This window comes from Rhizopus microsporus (genome assembly GCF_002708625.1).
Source record: "Rhizopus microsporus ATCC 52813 unplaced genomic scaffold scaffold_23, whole genome shotgun sequence".
Lineage (NCBI taxonomy): Eukaryota > Fungi > Mucoromycota > Mucoromycetes > Mucorales > Rhizopodaceae > Rhizopus > Rhizopus microsporus.
The window spans coordinates 150072-171145 of NW_019671938.1; the positions used below are offsets into that span (position 1 = coordinate 150072).

A 21074-nucleotide genomic window follows, 5' to 3' on the forward strand; every position below is an offset into this window, starting at 1 on the left:
CGTAGACAAAAGATTGTAAGTGGTTATATACTAAATCAACCGAAAAAATGCCCCTGTCTGCGTCTCAAAAGGGACATAACCTGCTCACTCAAGCTCTTCGCTGGGTGTTTCATGGCTACATTGCTGTCGTGATTCGACAATTAATGTATGTCACTCCCTTTTCTGGTGAACAAGTCAAGCTCTTTTACTTTAGAAAGGATATCTGGTGCAAGATCAGTGATCGATTTCTGAAAAAGGTTGTAAATCAAGAGTTTTACAAGCCTGTTGACGCACATACTCTCCATACTATGAAACTGGGTATAAGTAGAACGAAGCTGGTCCCCAAGAAAAATGGATTTAGACTGATTGCTAATATGAAAAGAACAATCACTTTTGTAAACACTCCATCAAATGATTGTACACTTTCTTCCAAACTCACTCTGACCTTTAGACACAAAACAACAGGCCTGAACAGGGCTCTATCAATAAGAAATTAAGCCCAGCATTACCCATATTCAAGTTTGAACAGGTACGGTCTTTTTTTCTTTTGTCATATAACTTACTTTTTGTATTAGCAACAACCAGGTCTATCAGGAAGCGCTGTCACCACAGCCCAACTTTTTGAGAGATTGAGAGAGTACAAGCAAAAGATGCGAGAAAAGATGCAACGTGGGCTGGTTCAAGAAAAGTAGGTCACCTTCGCATTTGATAAACAAGCTGACATAAGCCATAGGTTATATTTTGTCAAAATTGATATTGCAAACTGTTATGATACACTGGATCAAGACTTACTGGTGAAAATACTAGAAAATATTTTAGATTCTGTAAATTTCTCTCTGGTCTATAGGAGCGTACTTACTCATAGACTGATTTAGAAAGAATATATTCACAAATACCTGGAGGTATGGCGTGGATTTTCATTAACGACCATGAGGAGAGTAGTTGGGACACCAGGTACAAAAATAGATGATGACGCCTAAAATATAATTGGCTTACCTTTCTTGTAAAGATAAAATCAAGACAATAGACTTTTGTTCAAGAGAAATACGTAGCAGTAGCAGAAAAAAGAACTCCATTATTGTTGATATGGTAATTGCATGTTCACGAGCTTTCAGTTCACTGACGCTCTAGAATAGAATCAAGGCTATACAAAGCGAGGATCAGAAATACTGAGATTGGTAAAAGAGAGCATTAAGAACGACGTGCTAAAGGTTGGGTTATTGCGATAGCTAAAGAAACATGCTGACATTTTATTATAGATTGGCGGTAAATATTATCGACGGCAGAGAGGTATATCGCAAGGCTCTTGTCTATCCAATGCTCTTTGCAAGTAAAAAGGCTATATAATCTTTTATATCTTTAACAATGACCCTTGACACATATTTATAGCTTTTTCTTGGGTGAATTTGAGAAACATAAATTAGGATTTTTCAAAAAGAACAGAGATGATGTAAGGCCTAATGACTTTACTTTATCTATCTAACCTTTTTAATAGCTTTTATTTCGTTTTGTGGATGACTTTATTTATATTACTCCTAGTAAAGAACATGCTCAGCAGTTTTATCAAACAATGGTAACAGGTAAAATAGAACGAATGGAAGATAAAAATACAAGATAACGACGGTTCAAAAGGGTTAACAGACTATGGGATTACTGTCAATGAAGAAAAATGCCTTTCAAACCTTGAGAACGATATGGATGAATTCCCTTGGCTGGGTTATCTTTTTAACACTCGAAATCTTAATGTCCATCTTGACTTGGCAAATGCCGCCTATTCAGGTTTGCTCTATATTTATACAAAAACCTCCCCATTTATTAAATAGAATAGACCTCGTCTCTACGGTTACGGTCGACTATGTAGGTAACATTGAAAAGACTTTGCTCAACAGCCAAGCTAGGTAATTGACGATAGTATATACAAATAATACAATGGAGGTGCTTATAGCTATAGAAATATCAAAATAAAAATGAACAATATGTTGATTCACACCGACCTCAACACGATCAGAGCAATATCTCGAAATTTCAAAGACATCTTTTATCTTTCGGCAAGAAGGTTAGAAATACAGACAAGCAAACTATACAAAAGTCCTCGTCGCTTCTTTAACCCCCAATTAATTTTGAGTAAAAAAAAGCTTACTTTGGTCTACCATATCGTACTTACTTGCCTTCATAGACACTATTATAAAAACTGCTAATGTCGTCGAAAAAAGTATACCCAAAACACTAAAAAAGGAAAAGGTGATGATAAATTACTTTGTGATCTATTGGATGGTGTTCCGAAAGAAACAGCTGTACAAGGAAATATGCGATGGATTGGAATGGGAAATCAGAGGTCGAAAGTTGGTTGAATAAAGCTCCTCACGTTTAACAGAGAGATGATTTCATATACGTAAATAAAGCAATGATTTTTAATAGCATGTTTCTTAAGCATGAGAACAAAGTCCTTCGCTTAGGATGAGTTATGTAGGATGATAGTAATAGCGATGGTAATAGTATGTATCCTTTGCTTGATAAGGAGGCGGTGGCGTAAGCTCGTCTAGGCTTGGTACCTTTTGTAAACGTATCTCAGCGTCTGTTTTAGATCGTGTATAATTCAATAGTTTGACCTCGGGCCTGTCAAGGGCCTCAGTAGATATCTTCCTATGTCTATGATACAAAATGATGCCTTCCAGAGCAATGCTCTATGATAAGAAAGATAAATGCACGCTGGTAATACACTTTGGTTTTTTTTTTTTTTCTTTTTTACTGTGGTTGCTAAAAGTACGGCAGAAAAAATCGTATTCAAATGAGCTTGTTGACATATAATAGAAGCAACTAAAAGTCAGCTGTGAGGAAAGAGGGGGCCGGGTAATGATACACAACCCATTTCATGCAAGGAGGTTCTATCATCAATTACCTATTAATAGAACAAATGTAAATAGCTGGTTACGATGAACATTCATTTGCTTAAGGAGAGCTTGAATACGTAAACAAAGTAAAGCACATGAAACTACAAGGACGATCAGTCGTTTCACAGTATGTACTCCCTGAAAGTAAACAGCAGAGATGAGGTTGCTGAGTTGATGGAACGGTTCCATTGTGTCCTTAACTTGACGATGGATTAAAATGAGATCATGTTGTAATAACTTTGCCTCTGAAAGTGATTGATTCATGATCAGATGAAAGCCTGTACTCATGCGATATACCGATTGGTTCCATACATCTGTAAGTTCTCTTTCGAGATTCTATAGTTTAAAATAAGCTCCATACATATGACGTATATACACACTTTTACTTTGGTAAGCAAGTTCCAGCTCTCGACTGTTTGCTCTTGTAAAAGCAGAGTACGTTCCACATGTTGATTTAATGTATTCGATTTGGTGAGCAATGAGTCAAGTGTTTCATCTATTTTCATCGCTTGATACAAGAACGAATCCTGCAGAAACATCTGTACTTGTTCAACGTGACGACTGACCATATCATTATACTGCAAGATGGATAACTCTGTCTGGTTTTGCAAGAGTACGAGTGTTTCAAACAGTAGCTCAACCTGATGAGCCATTCTCTGATAATACATATTCGTTTTCTCCACATGCTCAAAGATGTCCAACTGTGACTCCTTTAACTTGTCTAGTCTCTTGAACTCTTCCTCACGCCACTGAATAAGGTACCTTTGTTGACTTGAAAGGATGTTGAAGTTTTTGACTTGATTTAGAGTGATGTTTTCATGAAGTTTTTCAAGAATCTCTTTCTCCATTGGATATTTGATGGCAAAGCATATCAAGACTAGATTCAGATATGAGCATATATACATGGTTAAATTGTTTTTATACCAATGTCACGAAAGTAGCCTATTCTTACAAAAATTTAAAATGAACGCATCTATATATCACTGTGTAACTTTACCACTATAAGTTGTCCATGTCTGAGGTGACAGAGAGAGTTGTCTATGACGTTGAATAATAAGAAAGATATACTTTATTATTATTTGCTTACTGAGTGCATTGAACAACTTGTTGATGAGTGTTTAGTATATTGCACTCACTTGGTGCGTTGATCTTGGCCGACAAAAGTTCACATAAAGTAAGCATGATTGCATCTATTGATAAATAATTTACTTTATTAAAAAAAATATTATTTATCAATTAGCGAAATTACACTTCATATTGTCAACTGGGTTATCTCCTTCTAATGATTGACATCCTTTGGTCAACTGAAGTGTCGCTTTCTTATAACAGTCATTTTCGTTATTTTGTAAAGCCTTGAATAGCTCTAGTTTGTATTAGTTACACAAAGCATAAAACAGGTTTTATTGCATGCCTAAACCATGATTAAACATGATTTGTTCTTTTGTAGAGAATACTACTGCTTCTATGTGATTATTAAGTATACAAGCTCAACTATTCTTACTTTCTTTAATAAGAAGGGATGGTTCAATAAGAAGCAAAAAGATAATCAAGATCAAAGCAGGACTCATGAAGAAATGAAAAAAAGAAAAAGAAAAATATAAAATTCATGAGGAGATGAAAAAGTGTAATAATAAAAAGGGAAAAATAAAGGAGCTATTTCTCCCCTTTCTTTTTCTTTTTCTTTTCTTTCTTTATAAAACGTATGGCCACTTTAATTAAAAAAAGGCAAAAAGTGAACAAAGTGGTATGTTCAAGGAGAAGGAAAAAAAAAAAAGGGAGTTAAGCTAACATATATTATCACAGCCACAACAGCAACAGCAACAACAACAACAACAGCAACAAGAAGACTCTATCATGAATGATCCAGTCTTGTCTAGTCTCTGTCATGAGCCTGTAGAGTATCCGATTATCAATTGTCTTTCCGCTGAAATGATTGATTCTCTTCAGTCCGTAAAACACATATGTCTTCAAGTTCTTGATGCATTATTAAAGCAAATGGTCGATACATATTCGCCTCAAAGACATCGTTCATCCATGTCACTGTTAGATTCTATCTCTCAAAGTACTAGCCTCCTATCTACTTTTCAGATGACTCGTAGTCATTCATCACCAGCAAATATGTGTGATATACACAAGGCATTAGAAAGCCATGCACTGAATTCCACTCAGGATTATACCCTCTGCTGTACATTGGCAGCCTTCTTGAATGATATTTATAGACTGTTAGAATTAAACGATATTTCAAACCAAGAAGAGACCTCATCCGATGGTCAAGATACCTCTTTACTGCAGCTCCAGCAGCAAGTGACTATCCTTCAAAGCAAGAAAAAGGAGGGACTCAATTATGGTGCTGCAACTCAGGAAATGCTAGTTATTTGGCAAGAAATGGATCGTCTGATGGACATTGTCTGTCGACTGATCTCTCAAGAAGAGAAGAAGGCACCTCCTGCATATGAAGATACTGAGCAGCCTCCTGCTTATAATATGGTTCATGATTCGACATTGATTGAATCAAATAAAGATGACCTGGATGACTTATTAAACGCCATTCAACAATTATCCTGTGTTGCACCACGATTAAACAATCAGAGAGCTCATTTGACGAATAAACAAGTAAAGAGACTTGCAGAAGAGACGCTATTTAAGTCAATAGAACGATTACAAGGTAGAAGAATGGATAATCAACGTGCTAGCTTAAAACAAAAAGACATGCTGCAACATTTAATACAGCAAATTGAACTATCTGCGTCAAGGTCATTTGATAATCAGCGAGTTCAATTAACGTCACAACAGCAAAAGTTTTTTGATATCCATCACATCATTCATCGTATGCATAAGCATAGATATACCAATCAGGTAAAATAATACCAAGGTTTATAATTGTATGTATACTAATATAATAAATTAGGATGCTGTCTCTTATGAAGAAAGACTTGTAAATGATCTTACACGTACAACAGACTTGCTGGTCAAGTCACTTCATCGTCCGGCATATTCAAAGCAAAGATTTCAAGTTAGAACAAGTCTTTTTGACATGCTTCGTAAACAAAAAGAAGACAAGGAAAAAGACTTGGATCAGTTATTTCAATTCATTCATAAATCTACAAAGCATCAGCTTAACAACCAAAGAGCAAGTTTTACTCTTTAATTCTTGTTTGTACATGCATGCATAAATAAACAATAAATAAACTTGGCTGATCATTTATTAATAATCACTTGTAAAAAAAAAGAGAGAGAGAAAAAGTATCCATTATAGATGTATCAAGTGACAAAGTAAATACTATTGTATTTTCGGTTGAATTAGGAACGACATTTCGAGGCATCAGTTAATAAAAATTATTAGGAGACAATTGCAAAGCGTATTAAGGCGAGCTTTTTGAAATGGTAGCATTATGTATCTTCAAAGGGTGGATTTCATTTTCATAAAAGGTGGGGTATTTATATCTCAAAGGGCGGCATTAAATGACTACGTATTTTTTGATGAGGGTGGGCAGGGAGGAGTTCTTGATGAAGGGGGAAGGCGTGATACTATAGATTGGGAAGAAGAAGTAAACCCTTATCATTTAGCACTAAATGATTATACTACCGTATTATTCTGGTATCAGCTGTATCAAAATGATTACAAATAAAGCTTTTATTATATTTTTACAATGAACAACAGTATATATTTAGAAAACAACACTAAACATATCAAACTGCTAGCATTTTGCCCATATTTATAGAAATGGTGGTTGCCCGGACGTGATCACGAGGGGGTAATTAGCAATCCACATCCAAAACGCGTACCACGAAAGCAAACCACATGTCATCCACAAAAGATGACCGAAAGAAAAAAGATACTAGGGTATAAATTTTTGGACTTTGAGAAAGATCATATTGTCGTTTTCGGTTAGCTGTATTGTCGCCTTGATTTTCATTAACGAAGTTTCTTTTGCCTTTTATTTGAGCCCACTTTCCTTTGATTCAAATTACAATGTCAAATGTGTGTTATTATGAAGATGGACAAGGTAATTTTTATGATGACCAAGAGGGATGAGAGTATAGCATCCTTTTTCATTAAATAAAAACCTTTAAGTCACTAAACTAAGGATGAGGAGTAATAGTGATAATGCTACATAAATCAAAGGGTATGTTTATGGAAGAGCCTATTTTTAAGCTAGGAAACCAGGTTCTTCTTGTCCAATTTGTTTCCGTTTCAGCAATGTCATTGTCATTTGACGGTGATCGCCGATAAGATGAACTCTTCTTTTTTTTTTTCAATTTTCTCTCTCTTTTGATAGCACCATGTAATAAATGATCATCTTTGATTGAATGATACTAATGTTTTTTAATGTAATGGTGAAGTAGAAGAAATATATATATTATTTACCTTCATGAATTTCAAACGGGGGATGGGCTTTACTCTTAAAACTGATAAATCGTGAACAAGATAGGGTATATCAACAGACACAAAGTGCCGTACGGTATAAAGACCGGACGCGACGGGTTTCGTTAGCTTGGTTTCTCCTTCCAAACTGTTCGCTTCGAAACTAGGAATAATTAACCGTCTTGCATCTTTTGCTTGCATGAACTCTTGGATGATCATGTCACCCAATATACCTTTAGATTCTCGTAAAACTTTTAAATGATCTATAGTGAGTTTTCTGGGCCCAAGCTTGTCATTTGCAAATTCACAATTAAATACATTATGATAACTGTCATCGACTCTAGTTGGCACACACAAACCAATACGATCACCCACAACGCTTTCGTCTGGTAGTGCTCTTTTTTTTTTTTTTTTTTTTTTGCTAAACTCGACGACTCGATATTGAATCTCTCCTGTTTATACATTAGCAACTTTATATACTACAACATCGATATGTAACCTTACCACTTTTAGAAGAGAGATTTGTAGCTGAATATGCTAGCGAGAATAGGGGTCCATACTTCCCCTACGAAATCCTGCTCTGTTGCTGTCTCTGATTTCTTCTTCAAAATATTATTACCTCAATTTAACAGAGAAGCCCTAATAAAGATCATCAATACCGTAAATATTAGGTAAACACTTAGTGCACTCAAAAATGCACTCAAAAATAGATTAATACTATGGGCGCTACCTCTACCCACTGCCTGTGATGTTGCCCAACAAAGCTTTTCAATGTGTAGCGTTAAGCTAAACATGAGTTTATGAAGTTACCATCTGAATTGTCTCTTTTCAAGAAGAAGAAGGAGATAAAAAAGAAAATGTTGTTATTTCTTTATTCTAGTTTTATGTTGCTAGTCTATCAATAGAGAACCAAGATCAGTCGCGTGTAATTAGGATAAATTCGTATTTTATATCAGAAAGAGTGAACTGGACAGCCTTAGGCTAGATAGAGACTTTAGTATTGTAAAGTTGTATAGTGACAATATAGATAGCGCCCCAAGAAAGCGCTCGTAGCATTAGTCTATCTTTGAGTGTATGTTTGAGTGCACCAAGTGTTTACCCAGTCTTAACGTACGTTGTACTATAGGTAGGCGTGATATATTTCAAAAAAGAGCGCAATCCATCGAGGCATTCGCCAACAGCGCTCTAAAAACTCCGCGCGGGCGGCATTTTCAAATTCAGAATTTAGCTGTTCAATTTTAAACTTCACATTTCTCTGCAGTAGATGAACACTATGCGCACAAGGAAATCCACGAGAAGGCTAATGCTACGGGCGCTTATTCTCCTATACATGTGGCGCCACTGTACAAACTCACACTACCAAAGTGCCTACCTAACCTAAGGCTGTCCTGTGGGGTATCCTTTGATGTAAAATACGTACATACCATAATTACACGTGATTGACCTTGGTTCTTTGTTGATCAAACTGACAACATTAAAACATTAAAATACAGCAATAGCGACATTTTATCTCTTTTTTCTTAAAAGATAGCTTCTTATCCTATATTAAGGAACATGGAAAGATGTTTGTTCCTGAACAAGCTTAACGTGATGTTACACATTGAAACGTTTCGTTGACAACATCACAGGCGGTGCTTGTAACATTAACCCTTTCGTGGATTTCCTCGTACGCGTAGTGTACACCAAAATAATAGAATTGGGCCCATGGGAGTTATCGACCTTACTGCTGAAGATGTAGTTAGTATGTTGGAGGAAGCGAATGAATACGAAGATATTATGAAGGCTTCTGCTTTGAATAATGTTGTCTTGTATAATCATGCGCAAGAAACCTTAGATTCCTTTAGAGTTACAACCCCCTCTGCCAAGACAATTTGAACGGGAACTCGTACTTATGGAAACCCAATAGGCTTTGATATATTTGAACACAGACTCTGGATTTATCGAGGTAACAACAAGGCATTTAGAAGTAGATTGTAGCAATATCCTCCTTTTTTATTCTCTAATTAATGTATTCTTGTGTTCATCAGTCTTGATCTTATTGAAAGCCCTAGGAATCCTCTTCTCAACAGGTTACAAGAACGTACAACAGCTATTTATACGACCACATTCTTATTAAATCAGTTGTTCTTATTTATTGTATTCATTGGTTCTCTACATATCTCAATACAGCTTTACCGTCAACATTGGATTATAAATGTTTTACTGCAAAGACTATAAAGTTCATTCATCATTTCTAAGTCAATATCTATTCCTTATGATGTAATTCTTCATCAGATCTAAAGTAAACCTTGCCCACATGAGTGACGCTGTTCAAGCTTTATTATATAATTTATGGTTTATTATGTCTAACTTATAACACTAGATAAACCACACTTAAGTGCAATTATAATAAATTCGTATCATACATCAAAGGATATTCCACTGTCTTACATCTATTGTCTAGAAGAAGAAGTGCGCGTAGCACTATACAAAAAAAGAAGAGAGAAAAATAAGGTTAATTTATCAACTATCCGAATGACCTTGCCCTAAACTATATATTTGTGATCTGTCTAACGGAATAGGAAGAAGTGCTGATATGTCGACGACCAATTTTGAGATGTTATTACATGTTGATTTTTCGAAAGATGTACTTATCACATGATTTCTAATTCAAAGTAAAGTAACATTAATACACGCATGATATATCAGTCATAACAGAGTTAACTTTACTTCCCTTTCGAAAATTTCTTAAACACGAAATACTTATTTTAGAGTTCAATGTGGGTTTTAATTTAGTCATATTTACTGTTTCTATGGTGATCAGGTCATTGTCAATGCTAGGAAAAGAATTCCTCTATTTTATTGATACATTTATGTTTTGCAAAAAAGAAAGAGGGGGCTTTTTCCTTTGTAGACTCTTGTGATACTTTGTATCCTTGTAAACAATTTAGCCTAATGTGTCTTTATTTGCTCATACTGTTTCTCGCTATGCTGATGTATCTGATAAGACAATAAAACTTAACTCTATGATACCGTTTTGTAGCATGTACGTTCTTTGCTTATGTGATTTTTTCTTCATTTTTGTCTAAAAAAGAGCATAGGCTTTGTGTTTATGTATTCTATTTAAATCACAGAGAGAGATTTTGCGTATGTCGTACTTCCTCCAGAGCAGTGCTTGACGGACATGTGATAGGCAAGGTCTGAGAAGGAAACCATATTCTTCCGGTTAAAAGAAGCCAGGCAGAACTAATCGTCAGTGTATACAACGATAATGATCTGATTTTGGACATGATAGAATCCAAGGGGAAGCGATCGACAGTATTTGGAAATTAATCCAGGGCTTTGGCTCTGTTAACGTTTATCCGTTTGGTAGCCATGCATAAGGGCGAGCATCAAGGCTTTTTGTTAATGAGGGGTTCCCATTTTCTAGAGAGAGGAGGAGTCTGAAAAGGCAGCGGCCTGCGCGTAATTTGCGCTTTACGAAAAATTCTCAATATACTCCCGTTCGAAAAAATTTATAAACTTGTCGAGGCCCGCAAAGATGATAGTACTTTACAAACATGCGACTGACACTCTCTTTTATAGTATATGTCGCTTTGCTTCTGGGTAGTGTTTGAATTGGACTTAAATCAATCTTTTTATGGGAAGCAATGACTTTGGACCAAGCAATATCCTTAGCATAGCTTTGCGAAAAAGGCTTCTATCAAGATCAAGGGGCGAGCCACTCATGAAGTGACTATAGACATTATCAGTTATTCATACGGTTGTTATTATGCAAGTTGATGTACCATACATTGTATCTCTATCAAGTTTGCCGATGAGACCTAATTAACAACATGTACATAATAATAAAAGAAGGACACTCAAGATGATGGCGACGACCGATTGAAAAAGAGAATAATTGAGTAAACACAAGTATTGACTCTATGGCTGATCATTGCCTGCAGCTCCGATCGAATTAATTTCCAGGTGCAATGGTCGGTCATTGAAATTTTCTGCCTTTTTTTTTTCTTTTTTGTAACTTTTTTTATTCCAAAGACTTCTCTATTAAATATGTCTGTTTATAATCATAGACCCATGGGTCCACCTACACCCAGTCGTCTAATGGAATTGCTAGATGCTGTCAAAAACGAATACGATCAGCTTGCTCAAGAAGTCATGGTTTGCAAAAGTCAAAGAGATGAATATGAACATAAGAGTACATTAATACACTTTTTATAAACAAAAGGTTAACTTTCTCTTTATTTTCTTAGTGAACAGTCAGATTCAAGAAATGAATTTGTTTCAACAAAACTTGATGGACCTTGAACGAACTCAACAAATGATCAAGAAACAGTAAGATTCGTTTTCTTTTCTGTTTTCATTAATCTCACACCAAGAAAAATAGATATGAAGAAGAGATTGCTCGTCTTCGTCAACAGTTGGAACAAGTAAGAACGTATACAAATATAGTTAAATAGAGTGACTAAGCGCAATAAAAAAAAAGGTCCAGCATTCGCAACATAGTGGAGCACCACCTCAACCACCCGTAGGTAGTGCATCATATGGAGGTAACATCAACATATTCAATGTCTATCTTTTTTTAATTTTTTAATTATAATATATAGGTCCTGGTGGATATCAACCACAGCAGCCACCACCATCATTAATGGATACAAAGCCCCCAGTACATCATCCTGGCTATCCAGTGGGACCTCCACCTACGGCAAGTCCGCATATTCCACCCAATACTGCTCCAGCACCTCCCCATCCTTCGGCTGGAACACCTTATATGAACGGTGGGTCACCTCTTCCTTCTAGTGCTCCACCACCACAATGTAAGATAGAAATCATTCTTTATACATTTACTTACATTGAACAGTACCAAGAGGAGGTAGTCTTACGAAAGGTGGAGCTGGCCCTCAAACACCTAATGAACCATTAGGTGATATCAATCCTGAAAGTGTGCCTGCCAACATGAAGGTGGAAGGCCAAGATTGGTTTGCATTGTAAATGTCTTTTTTTTTTTTTTCAGAATGATGACTAGTAACATCGTTATTATAGATTTAATCCCAAGGCAACCCGTTACCTAAAGGTTGATCTTCTTCACACATTTGACCATGGTAGTGTTGTCTGTTGCGTCAAGTTTAGCTCTGATGGCCGTTATCTTGCTGCAGGTTGTAATCAGGCAACTTATATTTATGATACTCTTGCTGCCACTCGTGTCGCGTAAGTATGCTTTATGTTCCCCCAGTCTGTTGCTTAAACAATTCCTAGTGTTCTTCAAGATGAAAATGCAGGACGTGAAGGCGATTTATATATTCGCTCTGTCAGCTTCAGTCCTGATGGAAAATATTTGGCAACCGGTGCTGAAGATAAGCAAATCAGAGTAAGTTATTTATGACGTGAACCATCATGAAACTTATAAAGTTTAGATTTGGGATATTACAAAGAAGCGCATTCGTGGCATCTTATCTGGACACGAACAAGACATTTATTCATTGGAGTTCAGCCGCGACGGACGCATTCTCGTGTCTGGATCAGGAGACCGTACTGCCCGTATTTGGGACTGGCAAACGCTTCGTTGCTTGCATGAACTGCGTATTAATGATGTTGACCAACAGGATCTGGGCGTCACTAGTGTAGCTATATCACCTGATAGCCGTCTTGTAGCCGCAGGCAGTTTAGATAAAGTTGTCCGTGTCTGGGATGCGGTCACTGGTCAATTACTCGAACGTCTAGAAGGACACAAGGACAGTGTTTATTCTGTTGCGTTTATGCCAGATGGAAAGACATTAGTGAGTGGAAGTTTAGATAAAACACTACGCATGTGGCAACTTGGTACAGGTGAAAGAGGATATGACCGTAGTAAAAATGCCTGCATTCAAGTGTTTACAGGCCACAAGGTAAACAATACCTATAAAATAAGATGTTGGCTGATCTGCTCCCTTTAGGACTTTGTATTGTCCGTTGCAACAACACCTGATGGTAATTGGATTGTATCTGGTTCAAAAGATCGTGGTGTGCAGTTTTGGGATCCACGTACGGGACAAACACAATTCATGCTTCAAGGTCATAAGAATTCAGGTTAGGAATACATATATACAAACATGTAAACAAAAAAAACTTGCGTCCTCAAACCATTTTCTTCTAGTTATTTCTGTTGCTACCAGTCCTGGACATAAGCCAATGTTTGCTACAGGCTCAGGTGATAATCGTGCACGTATTTGGAGTTATGAGCCTTTAGGACCTTAAATGATTTTATGTTTGTTAGAGAAGTTGATAATAATAATAATAATAAAAAAGGATATAAATTTTTTTTTTGCTTTTACTCCCACGCGCAGGAAAATAAATAATTTTTTGTGTGGGGAAAATCAAATCAAAAAAGAACTCTAGGACCAGAGTATGACAAAATGAAGCAAGTATCATTTACAATGCAACATGCATTCAATAAAAGACGTGTAGAGTGAATTAAAACGTTCATATTGGTTTTGCCTAGAGACAAGGTGTAAGAAGAAAGACTGTAAATATATGCATACTTCATGTGATCGTAAAGGGAAAAAAAAAAAAAAAAAGATTGTACTCGATACAAAAAGAAATTTAAACTTTTTTTTTTCTTTTTTCTTTCTTTCTTTCTCTTTTACATACTAAAACATGACTGTGAACGAAGCAAATACTCGTATGAGCGAAGAAAAAACATATCCAGTTCCATCCAGATTATTAAATGACAAGCAACTCCCCAAGCCATTTATTTCGAGCTTTGAGGAGTATCAGAAAATGTGGGAAGAGAGTGTGAATAATCCGAATGCATTCTTTGGAAATGTAAAAAGAGAGAAATAATTATGTTGTCACACTTGTTTACTTATATAATATAGCTTGCCAGAGAATTATTACATTGGTCAAAGCCATTTGAAACAGTTCAAAGTGGTAGTCTAAAGGAGGGTGATGTTGCTTGGTTCTTGGAAGGAGAACTGAACGCTTCATTCAACTGTGTTGATCGTCACGCTTTGGCTACACCAGATAAGGTTTGTTTGTTTTTTTGTTCTTGAACACGAAGCTTATCTATAATTAGATTGCCATCATACACGAAGGAGATGAGCCTGGAAATGTACGAAAGATTACCTACCGTGAATTACTACAAGAGGTCTGTCGTGTTGCCAACGTGCTCAAATCACTCGATGTCCGTAAGGGCGATAATGTAGCTATTTATATGCCCATGGTTCCAGAAGCTGTCTTTGCCATGTTGGCCTGTGCTCGTATCGGCGCTGTTCACTCTGTTGTCTTTGCCGGTTTCTCTTCAGAATCTCTCCGTGATCGTATCAATGATTGCGGTGCTCGTATTATCCTGACATCTGACGAAGGACGACGTGGAGGCAAGAATATTGCTACAAAACGTATCGTAGATGAAGCTCTCAAGAATACTCCCACTATTGAACACGTCTTGATGTTACGTCGTACAGGATCTGAAGTTCCATTCACTCCTGGCCGTGATCTCTGGTGGCATGAAGAAACCGTAAAGGCTCGTCCCTATTGCAGTCCCGAAAACGTGAATGCTGAGGACCCATTGTTCTTGTTGTATACATCAGGATCCACTGGTACACCCAAGGGCGTTGTGCACACCACGGCTGGTTACTTGCTTGGTGCTACTGCTACTGTTAAATATGTCTTTGATTATCATCCAGAGGATATCTATGCTTGTATGGCTGACATCGGTTGGATCACAGGACATACCTATCTCGTCTACGGCCCTCTGTCTGTAGGTGCTACTTCCCTTTTATTTGAATCTACGCCTACGTATCCCACACCTTCACGTTTCTGGGAAACTGTTGAAAAACATCGTGTGACACAATTCTATACTGCCCCTACTGCTATCCGTGCCCTCCGTCGACTGGGCGATGAATGGGTCGACAAATGTGATCTGTCATCCCTTCGTGTGATCGGTTCAGTAGGCGAGCCTATTAATCCTGAAGCCTGGGAATGGTATTATGACAAAGTGGGAAAACGACAGTGTGCGGTCGTGGACACCTACTGGCAGACCGAAACAGGTTCAATCATTATCACGCCCTTACCTGGCGCAATAGCGACCAAGCCAGGATCAGCCACATTCCCATTCTTTGGTATTAAGCCTGTGATATTGGACCCTACCTCAGGCAAAGAACTCGAAGGAAATGATGTGACAGGTGTCTTGGCTATTTCTCAGCCTTGGCCATCCATGGCACGCAGTGTTTACAACAACCACAACAGATACCTTGATACCTACCTTTACCCTTACAAGGGCTATTACTTCACTGGTGATGGTGCTACACGTGATAAGGATGGATTCATTTGGATCCGTGGTCGTGTCGATGGTAAATTCTTTCTACATTGAATGTCACAGTCATGCTCATATTTTTATAGATGTCATCAACGTGTCGGGTCATCGCCTTTCAACTGCAGAAATCGAATCAGCCTTAATCCTTCACCACTCTGTAGCTGAAGCAGCTGTTGTTGGTGGCCATGATGACTTGACAGGTCAATGCATTCACGCCTTTGCTACACTCAAACCCAACATTGAAGATTCCGAGGGCCTTGAAAAGGAACTGGCCTTACAAGTACGCAAGGTAATCGGTCCATTTGCTACACCCAAGCGTATCTATGTGATCAGTGACTTGCCCAAAACTCGCTCAGGTAAAATTATGCGTCGTATCTTGCGAAAGATTGTCAATGGTGAACATGATTCCTTGGGCGACATTTCTACATTGGCTGATCCTTCTGTTGTTGAACAACTCATCAAATACGTCCATGGAAAGAAATAAAAAAATTCTTTCATGTTGCATATTCATAAAATACATAAAAATAAAAAACAATCGAGTGTATATCATTCATTCTGTCCTTTTCTCATAGATTACGGTCTTGTGATGATCATGACTTTGTCTCTCTTGATTTGGTCGAGGTCGAGTCATATTCAAAGCTGTTGTATATATATATATGACATCAAGAAAAGTACCAATAATTGTATTCATTTGAAATGCATCTATGGTTTTATTTAATGATTTCCGCATTTCGAGGCAACTATACGATTGTATTCACTGTGATCTATGTTACCTTCAAATAAAAGAGAAAACCGTCCAAAGGGAAGAGGAAAGGTGGAAGAGGAAAAACGAATGCCACTTCACTCTCTCGTGCGATATACTCAGTACTTTCTAAGCTCGTATTTTAAAATATCAGTAAAAAATTTACATATTTAGTTCATTTTGATGTAAAGAATGGACCCAAAAGATGTATTCTAGCTTTGTCATTTTCCTCTGTTAATTTCAAGATGCTTGGGTTGACTACAGCATCTAATCTCTCTGCTAGAGACGTGGAGAATAGATGCTGTATAAGCTTACTGTTATGTTCTTGTTAAAGCTCCATTATCTTGTCAGTAGCTTCTTCCAGCAAGCCTTTGTAAAGTATAAAATCATTAGCTATGTATCTTGATAACATTTTTTTTTTTATAAAACTTACTTTCACTGCCTAGTAGAAGCTTATTAGATTTAATAAGTCTTCTCTTCGTTTTTCAATTTGAGTCTGCAAATTGAGCCAAAGCTTATACACTGTTCCTTCGTCTTCACGCCTTAGGCTCCGCAAGTATATGGTTTTGTCTAAGCATTTGGCTTTTTAAAACTTTATATATTTAGTAGAAGCAAATTTTTATACCTGCTGCATGGGTGAAAAGACCAAATTTTTGAATTGACCCGTAGTAATGTGTCAACTGTTGTCTTCAGCATCGACAAAACTCCGAACGATCCCTTATGATGATCAAAAGATATCTTGGAACGATCGTTGCAGCCAAAGCATGACGATGTCTCAAGAAGTAGATCTCTAAGCGACAAATGTCATGTAGTTTTATTGGCCTGCATTATCTCTGCCCAAGCTCACAGAATCCAGCTGAGTTGACATTGCTGCCAACGATGTTTCTCCAACGCTGAACTCTGCTCTGCTATTTTGTCTAGCCCCCCAACGAATCAGCTACAATATTCAAATAAGGATATACATACAAATCATTAAAGGTTGCTTCAAGTTTGGCGATGCTTTGGTTTATCTTGTATAAATTATAGCTATTACAGCAAACTATTATTAGATTTAATAGTGTATTTACGTGTTTTTTTTACCTTGACTTAAATATTCCTTCCATGAATCTTATTGCAATGTAGAATATGCATTTATAGAGCTCCCATCTTGGTTTGTATCTTTTCAAGGAAAAAGAGATAAAAGATGATATTTAGTTTAATTTATGTCAACAAAGAACCAAGATCAATCACATGAAATTTCACTGGACAGCCTTACATGTAGTGCCTATAAGAAGAAGCGCCCCGTAGCATGTAGTGTTGTCCTTACTTTACGCGAAAACGCTGTATGTAGCTTAGCAAAAAGGAAGCCTATTATTAGATCTATCAGCACACCCACTGGTGGTACTCTGTGACTGGTGGGCCATTACTATTCATTGCTTACTAAATACACTTTTTTTTTTAACTTTACTTCCCTCAAATTAACATGACCACAAAACAATTACCTAAACTTGGTACTTAACAAAGAGTTAAAACTGATCAAATACTTATTCTCATTCAGTATTTGTCACGGGCAACAAGAACAAGCTGAATGAAGTTCGATACATTTTAAATGGTGTTATTGACGTTGAGTCTCACAATTTAGATTGTAAGTTCGCCCTTGAGTATAGTTGACATGTACTAAATCAATATTTCAAAAGTACCTGAACTTCAAGGAGAGACCCAAGAAATTGCAAAGCAAAAGTCCAAACTTGCTGCGGAAACAGTAAGTCGTACTATTCTGAGCTAAAAAAAGACTTTTGACACTCTTATAGTTAAAGGGTCCTTGTATCACAGAAGACACTGCTTTATGCTTTAATGCTATGAACGGTCTTCCTGGCCCTTATATGTAAGAGGCTCATACTATAAATTTGACCCATCTAATCACTCTATGAAGTAAATGGTTCCAGAACTCTTTAGGACATGAGGGTATCAATAAAATGCTTGCAGGCTTTGAAGACAAATCTGCAGTTGCTCTCTGTACTTTTGGATACTGTGAAGGCCCTGGACACGAACCTATTATCTTTGAAGGCAAAACGACTGTAAGTCTCGATACGCTTGCATTGAACCGTGTGTTCATTTCTTTTTTTTTTTTTTTTCAGGGCAAGATTGTACCTGCACGAGGACCAGGCACCTTTGGCTGGGATGCTATCTTTCAACCCGATGGATATGACCAGACGTAAGTAGACTGTAGCATGAAAAAAGTTATTTACTGATATATATAATAGCTATGCTGAGCTGGATAAAGATATTAAGAATTCTATTTCGCATCGTTCAAAAGCCTTGGATGAACTAAAGAAATACTTTGAACATAAGAAACAATAAATGTTTGAATATAGACACATAGAGTAACATATAAAGTTGTTAATACCTGTAGCTATCAAGAATTTTCTGCTCTAAAGGAAGGAGGGCGGCAATAAACATCTATTGATCAATCGGGTGACTGATGCTATTTAACTGAGAACAGTAGCATTACATGAGTCTTGCTCAACAGGAGAGATGAACAGTCGATTTATCCTCGTGAAACCGCTAACTCCAGGAAAGAATATAAAATGGTTATAGCAGGGTTTGAGAGAAGATGGTTTATTGTAGACAGTTCTCATTGAAGAGCGTTTAATATACCAAGTTCTGTGGAATGTCAGATTTACACGAATTTTGGTAATATTTATATTGTCAGGCGCTCTGCTTTATAATGATCACTGCAAAAAATTGTCACTCGAATAAGCATGCTGTTCACAATTATTGCTTTGATTTGACTACGTTGTCTAATATAATAAATAAGAACAGCTGTCCATATGTATTACGGGATAGTTCAACTATCCTAGAGTGTCCATATAAGGTTGCCGCGCTTGATGTCAGAAAAGGTTCTATCCTTTAAGAACTCGACAAAAAATGACCTCGATGTTTTAACAGATCAGCCCATTTTTTGAGCCAAATAGGTTAAGGATCAAGTATTCACGAACCGTTACATGTGCTCCTAGAGGGCTTCTTTTGGTAAAAACATTGCTTACTTATTAGGGAGTTTATTTTTTTCCCTCTGAGGGCTCCTTCTGGAGCTTATATAATCTATTTCTTGTCCTTTCAAAGGGCAAGTTGGATTTGATTGCCCTTATTTGAAATTGACTGATGTTTATAGGAGCCATGGATCCAGACACATGGCTGAATAGATACGTTTCTAGTGTCTGTGCATTCAAACTGTGGCCTTAGTTCAAAAATAAACGGTCAATTATGGTCTCTCTTCTCTTTTTCTTTTATTTTGCCTGCGAAAACAGCTTTAGCATTTTGCTCGGTCTTTGAAAGCCAAAATTCGACTGCTAGCACGGCTTGTTAACAAAGAGAATAATAATGAAAAAAGGGAGGAGAGCCAAAATTGACAAGCAAAATTATTGGGAGGGAACAACTCAATTATCAATAAGAATATTGAAAAAGCTATTTGAATAAAGGAGAGGAAATCAAGTGCACCTATATCCTCTAATGGCAATCAAGTGGCTGTTTTTCTTTGTGAGTTTGGATCGGTGATTGTAAGAAATACAACATTTCTTACTATCACTCCAATCTTGCATAACTTGTATTTCTACGTTTATATAAAAGAAGATTACACCCTTTGACGTCATATAATTAATATATATATTTCGTACAATGGACTCTCGATTATGGAATACAGCAATACAGAATATTCGCGATATTGGAATACCATTTTTGAAGGACTTCACAGCCACCGCTTTCATCTTCCTGCGATGCTTACTTGAATTGTCGATGTATAAACGTTATTACGAAATATTATTGATTACGGGATGTCATTCGTGCTTCCGACAGATATTCCGGTAGTCTAGATCTACTGTACACAATCCAAGGTCATCTTAAATATTAATATAATACCTCGTACATTGATTCCATGGTATCTGTAATCTGCAGTAGTTGATGACGCGCCATATCTAAGGTGTAATTGGTTGACAACATTTATTCTTGCATATGATGATCAATTTCTTTTTCTCTCAGGAATCTCTTTCTTTGTTCATAAATCATTTATTCCATCATGGCGTATTCTTATGTTTCTGGATTAAGTTGTTTGATGTTACAGACATATCAGCAAAGCAACTCTCAAATGCTTGCCAGTTGTTGCTTAACAAAATTTCCAACTGTGCAGCAAGCTCACTAGTCATCAGAAGGGTTATCAAATTGTATGCTTTGCCTTTGAAAGAGCCTTTCGATCTTGTACTGCACGATAACTTAATTTCACAGAAATAATCTGCGCGCACTTGTATGTCATTCAATATATCAGTTAATACTAAATAAACTAACCCCCTAAATTTAAATTTTATAAATATAGCCTGAATCTGATAGAAAGCCCAAGGATCCCTATGTAACAACCACAATTGAAATGCAACACAGCACTTCTTACAACCATACCAATCTTGCACAGCTTATTTGTATCACAGCAATGATTTGATTGATGTACAATGGTAAGTGTGTGTGCCATTTTAACACTAGCCAATTCTACAACTTATACACGATATAGAGTGGAGAAACAAGCAAGCTCAACAAGAAATGTGAAGTGGGATGGTGCTGCGTTTTTGGTGAACAATAAGAAGGTTATACCACTGTTTGTTGAGCTGTCCGGTAGAATAAACTTCAACAGTAGTCCAGACAAGGAAAGAAGTGATGAAGGAAAGATTATCAAGCAATTTTTTTTTTAAAAAAAAAAAAGCTGAACACAGCAGTGCCTTGTCAGTTCTATATGAGATATCACGGTAATATAATCATCTCCACTATATACCCCAACATTGAATAGCTAGTTAACAAGAATATCGT

At 36.8% G+C, this 21074-nt stretch overlaps 8 protein-coding genes across 8 annotated transcripts; 6 read left to right on the plus strand and 2 right to left on the minus strand.

Moving 5' to 3' along the window:
• Positions 1 to 1382: 1382 nt before the first annotated feature.
• Positions 1383 to 2744, plus strand: RHIMIDRAFT_73845 (uncharacterized protein). The gene is made up of 6 exons (XM_023615627.1): positions 1383 to 1429; positions 1475 to 1559; positions 1612 to 1758; positions 1808 to 1877; positions 1931 to 2103; positions 2156 to 2744. The coding sequence occupies exons 2-6, from the start codon at positions 1550 to 1552 to the stop codon at positions 2332 to 2334; spliced, it is 579 nt and encodes a 192-aa protein (XP_023462244.1). The 5' UTR covers positions 1383 to 1429; positions 1475 to 1549; the 3' UTR covers positions 2335 to 2744.
• Positions 2729 to 4546, minus strand: RHIMIDRAFT_268826 (uncharacterized protein). The gene is made up of 5 exons (XM_023612084.1): positions 4120 to 4546; positions 3958 to 4060; positions 3868 to 3908; positions 3795 to 3812; positions 2729 to 3747 (listed from the first exon to the last, which is right to left on the minus strand). Exons 1-5 carry the CDS (start codon positions 4124 to 4126, stop codon positions 3155 to 3157), a joined length of 762 nt encoding a protein of 253 aa, XP_023462245.1. The 5' UTR covers positions 4127 to 4546; the 3' UTR covers positions 2729 to 3154.
• Positions 4547 to 4688: 142 nt separating this feature from the next.
• On the plus strand, positions 4689 to 6099 carry RHIMIDRAFT_268827 (uncharacterized protein). The gene is made up of 2 exons (XM_023612085.1): positions 4689 to 5726; positions 5779 to 6099. Exons 1-2 carry the CDS (start codon positions 4725 to 4727, stop codon positions 6016 to 6018), a joined length of 1242 nt encoding a protein of 413 aa, XP_023462246.1. The 5' UTR covers positions 4689 to 4724; the 3' UTR covers positions 6019 to 6099.
• A 1007-nt stretch (positions 6100 to 7106) lies between these two features.
• RHIMIDRAFT_268828 (uncharacterized protein) lies at positions 7107 to 7653 on the minus strand. The gene has a single exon (XM_023612086.1). The coding sequence runs from the start codon at positions 7453 to 7455 to the stop codon at positions 7198 to 7200; it is 258 nt and encodes an 85-aa protein (XP_023462247.1). The 5' UTR covers positions 7456 to 7653; the 3' UTR covers positions 7107 to 7197.
• A 3583-nt stretch (positions 7654 to 11236) lies between these two features.
• Positions 11237 to 13755, plus strand: RHIMIDRAFT_268841 (WD40 repeat-like protein). Its single transcript, XM_023612087.1, has 11 exons — positions 11237 to 11413; positions 11469 to 11550; positions 11603 to 11645; positions 11702 to 11765; positions 11823 to 12032; positions 12077 to 12203; positions 12259 to 12423; positions 12472 to 12583; positions 12630 to 13100; positions 13149 to 13281; positions 13349 to 13755. The coding sequence occupies exons 1-11, from the start codon at positions 11269 to 11271 to the stop codon at positions 13447 to 13449; spliced, it is 1653 nt and encodes a 550-aa protein (XP_023462248.1). The 5' UTR covers positions 11237 to 11268; the 3' UTR covers positions 13450 to 13755.
• Positions 13756 to 13814: 59 nt separating this feature from the next.
• Positions 13815 to 16329, plus strand: RHIMIDRAFT_295085 (acyl-activating enzyme). Its single transcript, XM_023614148.1, has 4 exons — positions 13815 to 14016; positions 14070 to 14219; positions 14267 to 15542; positions 15592 to 16329. The coding sequence occupies exons 1-4, from the start codon at positions 13849 to 13851 to the stop codon at positions 15987 to 15989; spliced, it is 1992 nt and encodes a 663-aa protein (XP_023462249.1). The 5' UTR covers positions 13815 to 13848; the 3' UTR covers positions 15990 to 16329.
• A 1368-nt stretch (positions 16330 to 17697) lies between these two features.
• Positions 17698 to 18838, plus strand: RHIMIDRAFT_73925 (inosine triphosphate pyrophosphatase). The gene is made up of 7 exons (XM_023615628.1): positions 17698 to 17737; positions 17785 to 17871; positions 17924 to 17988; positions 18038 to 18111; positions 18160 to 18304; positions 18365 to 18441; positions 18491 to 18838. Exons 1-7 carry the CDS (start codon positions 17710 to 17712, stop codon positions 18585 to 18587), a joined length of 573 nt encoding a protein of 190 aa, XP_023462250.1. The 5' UTR covers positions 17698 to 17709; the 3' UTR covers positions 18588 to 18838.
• A 1433-nt stretch (positions 18839 to 20271) lies between these two features.
• Positions 20272 to 20970, plus strand: RHIMIDRAFT_268857 (uncharacterized protein). Its single transcript, XM_023612088.1, has 2 exons — positions 20272 to 20523; positions 20593 to 20970. Exon 2 carries the CDS (start codon positions 20723 to 20725, stop codon positions 20957 to 20959), a length of 237 nt encoding a protein of 78 aa, XP_023462251.1. The 5' UTR covers positions 20272 to 20523; positions 20593 to 20722; the 3' UTR covers positions 20960 to 20970.
• Positions 20971 to 21074: the final 104 nt, after the last annotated feature.

Bases quoted from the DNA above. Each gene is read 5' to 3' on its own strand.
- RHIMIDRAFT_268828 (XM_023612086.1), bottom strand. From the start codon at position 7,455: ATGATCATCCAAGAGTTCATGCAAGCAAAAGATGCAAGACGGTTAATT.
- RHIMIDRAFT_295085 (XM_023614148.1), top strand. From the start codon at position 13,849: ATGACTGTGAACGAAGCAAATACTCGTATGAGCGAAGAAAAAACATAT. The intron at 14,017-14,069 runs GTAAAAAGAGAG...TATATAATATAG, and splicing joins CGAATGCATTCTTTGGAAAT to CTTGCCAGAGAATTATTACA. The intron at 14,220-14,266 runs GTTTGTTTGTTT...ATCTATAATTAG, and splicing joins CTTTGGCTACACCAGATAAG to ATTGCCATCATACACGAAGG.
- RHIMIDRAFT_268827 (XM_023612085.1), top strand. From the start codon at position 4,725: ATGAATGATCCAGTCTTGTCTAGTCTCTGTCATGAGCCTGTAGAGTAT. The intron at 5,727-5,778 runs GTAAAATAATAC...ATAATAAATTAG, and splicing joins AGCATAGATATACCAATCAG to GATGCTGTCTCTTATGAAGA.
- RHIMIDRAFT_73925 (XM_023615628.1), top strand. From the start codon at position 17,710: ATGACCACAAAACAATTACCTAAACTTG. The intron at 17,872-17,923 runs GTAAGTTCGCCC...ATATTTCAAAAG, and splicing joins TGAGTCTCACAATTTAGATT to TACCTGAACTTCAAGGAGAG. The intron at 18,112-18,159 runs GTAAGAGGCTCA...CACTCTATGAAG, and splicing joins GGTCTTCCTGGCCCTTATAT to TAAATGGTTCCAGAACTCTT.
- RHIMIDRAFT_73845 (XM_023615627.1), top strand. The intron at 1,878-1,930 runs GTAATTGACGAT...TTATAGCTATAG, and splicing joins TTGCTCAACAGCCAAGCTAG to AAATATCAAAATAAAAATGA. The intron at 2,104-2,155 runs GTAAAAAAAAGC...TTGCCTTCATAG, and splicing joins TAACCCCCAATTAATTTTGA to ACACTATTATAAAAACTGCT.
- RHIMIDRAFT_268841 (XM_023612087.1), top strand. From the start codon at position 11,269: ATGTCTGTTTATAATCATAGACCCATGGGTCCACCTACACCCAGTCGT. The intron at 12,204-12,258 runs GTAAATGTCTTT...TCGTTATTATAG, and splicing joins GGCCAAGATTGGTTTGCATT to ATTTAATCCCAAGGCAACCC. The intron at 12,584-12,629 runs GTAAGTTATTTA...TATAAAGTTTAG, and splicing joins CTGAAGATAAGCAAATCAGA to ATTTGGGATATTACAAAGAA.
- RHIMIDRAFT_268826 (XM_023612084.1), bottom strand. The intron at 3,909-3,957 runs GTAAGCAAATAA...TCAACGTCATAG, and splicing joins CAAGTTGTTCAATGCACTCA to ACAACTCTCTCTGTCACCTC.
- RHIMIDRAFT_268857 (XM_023612088.1), top strand. From the start codon at position 20,723: ATGGTAAGTGTGTGTGCCATTTTAACACTAGCCAATTCTACAACTTAT.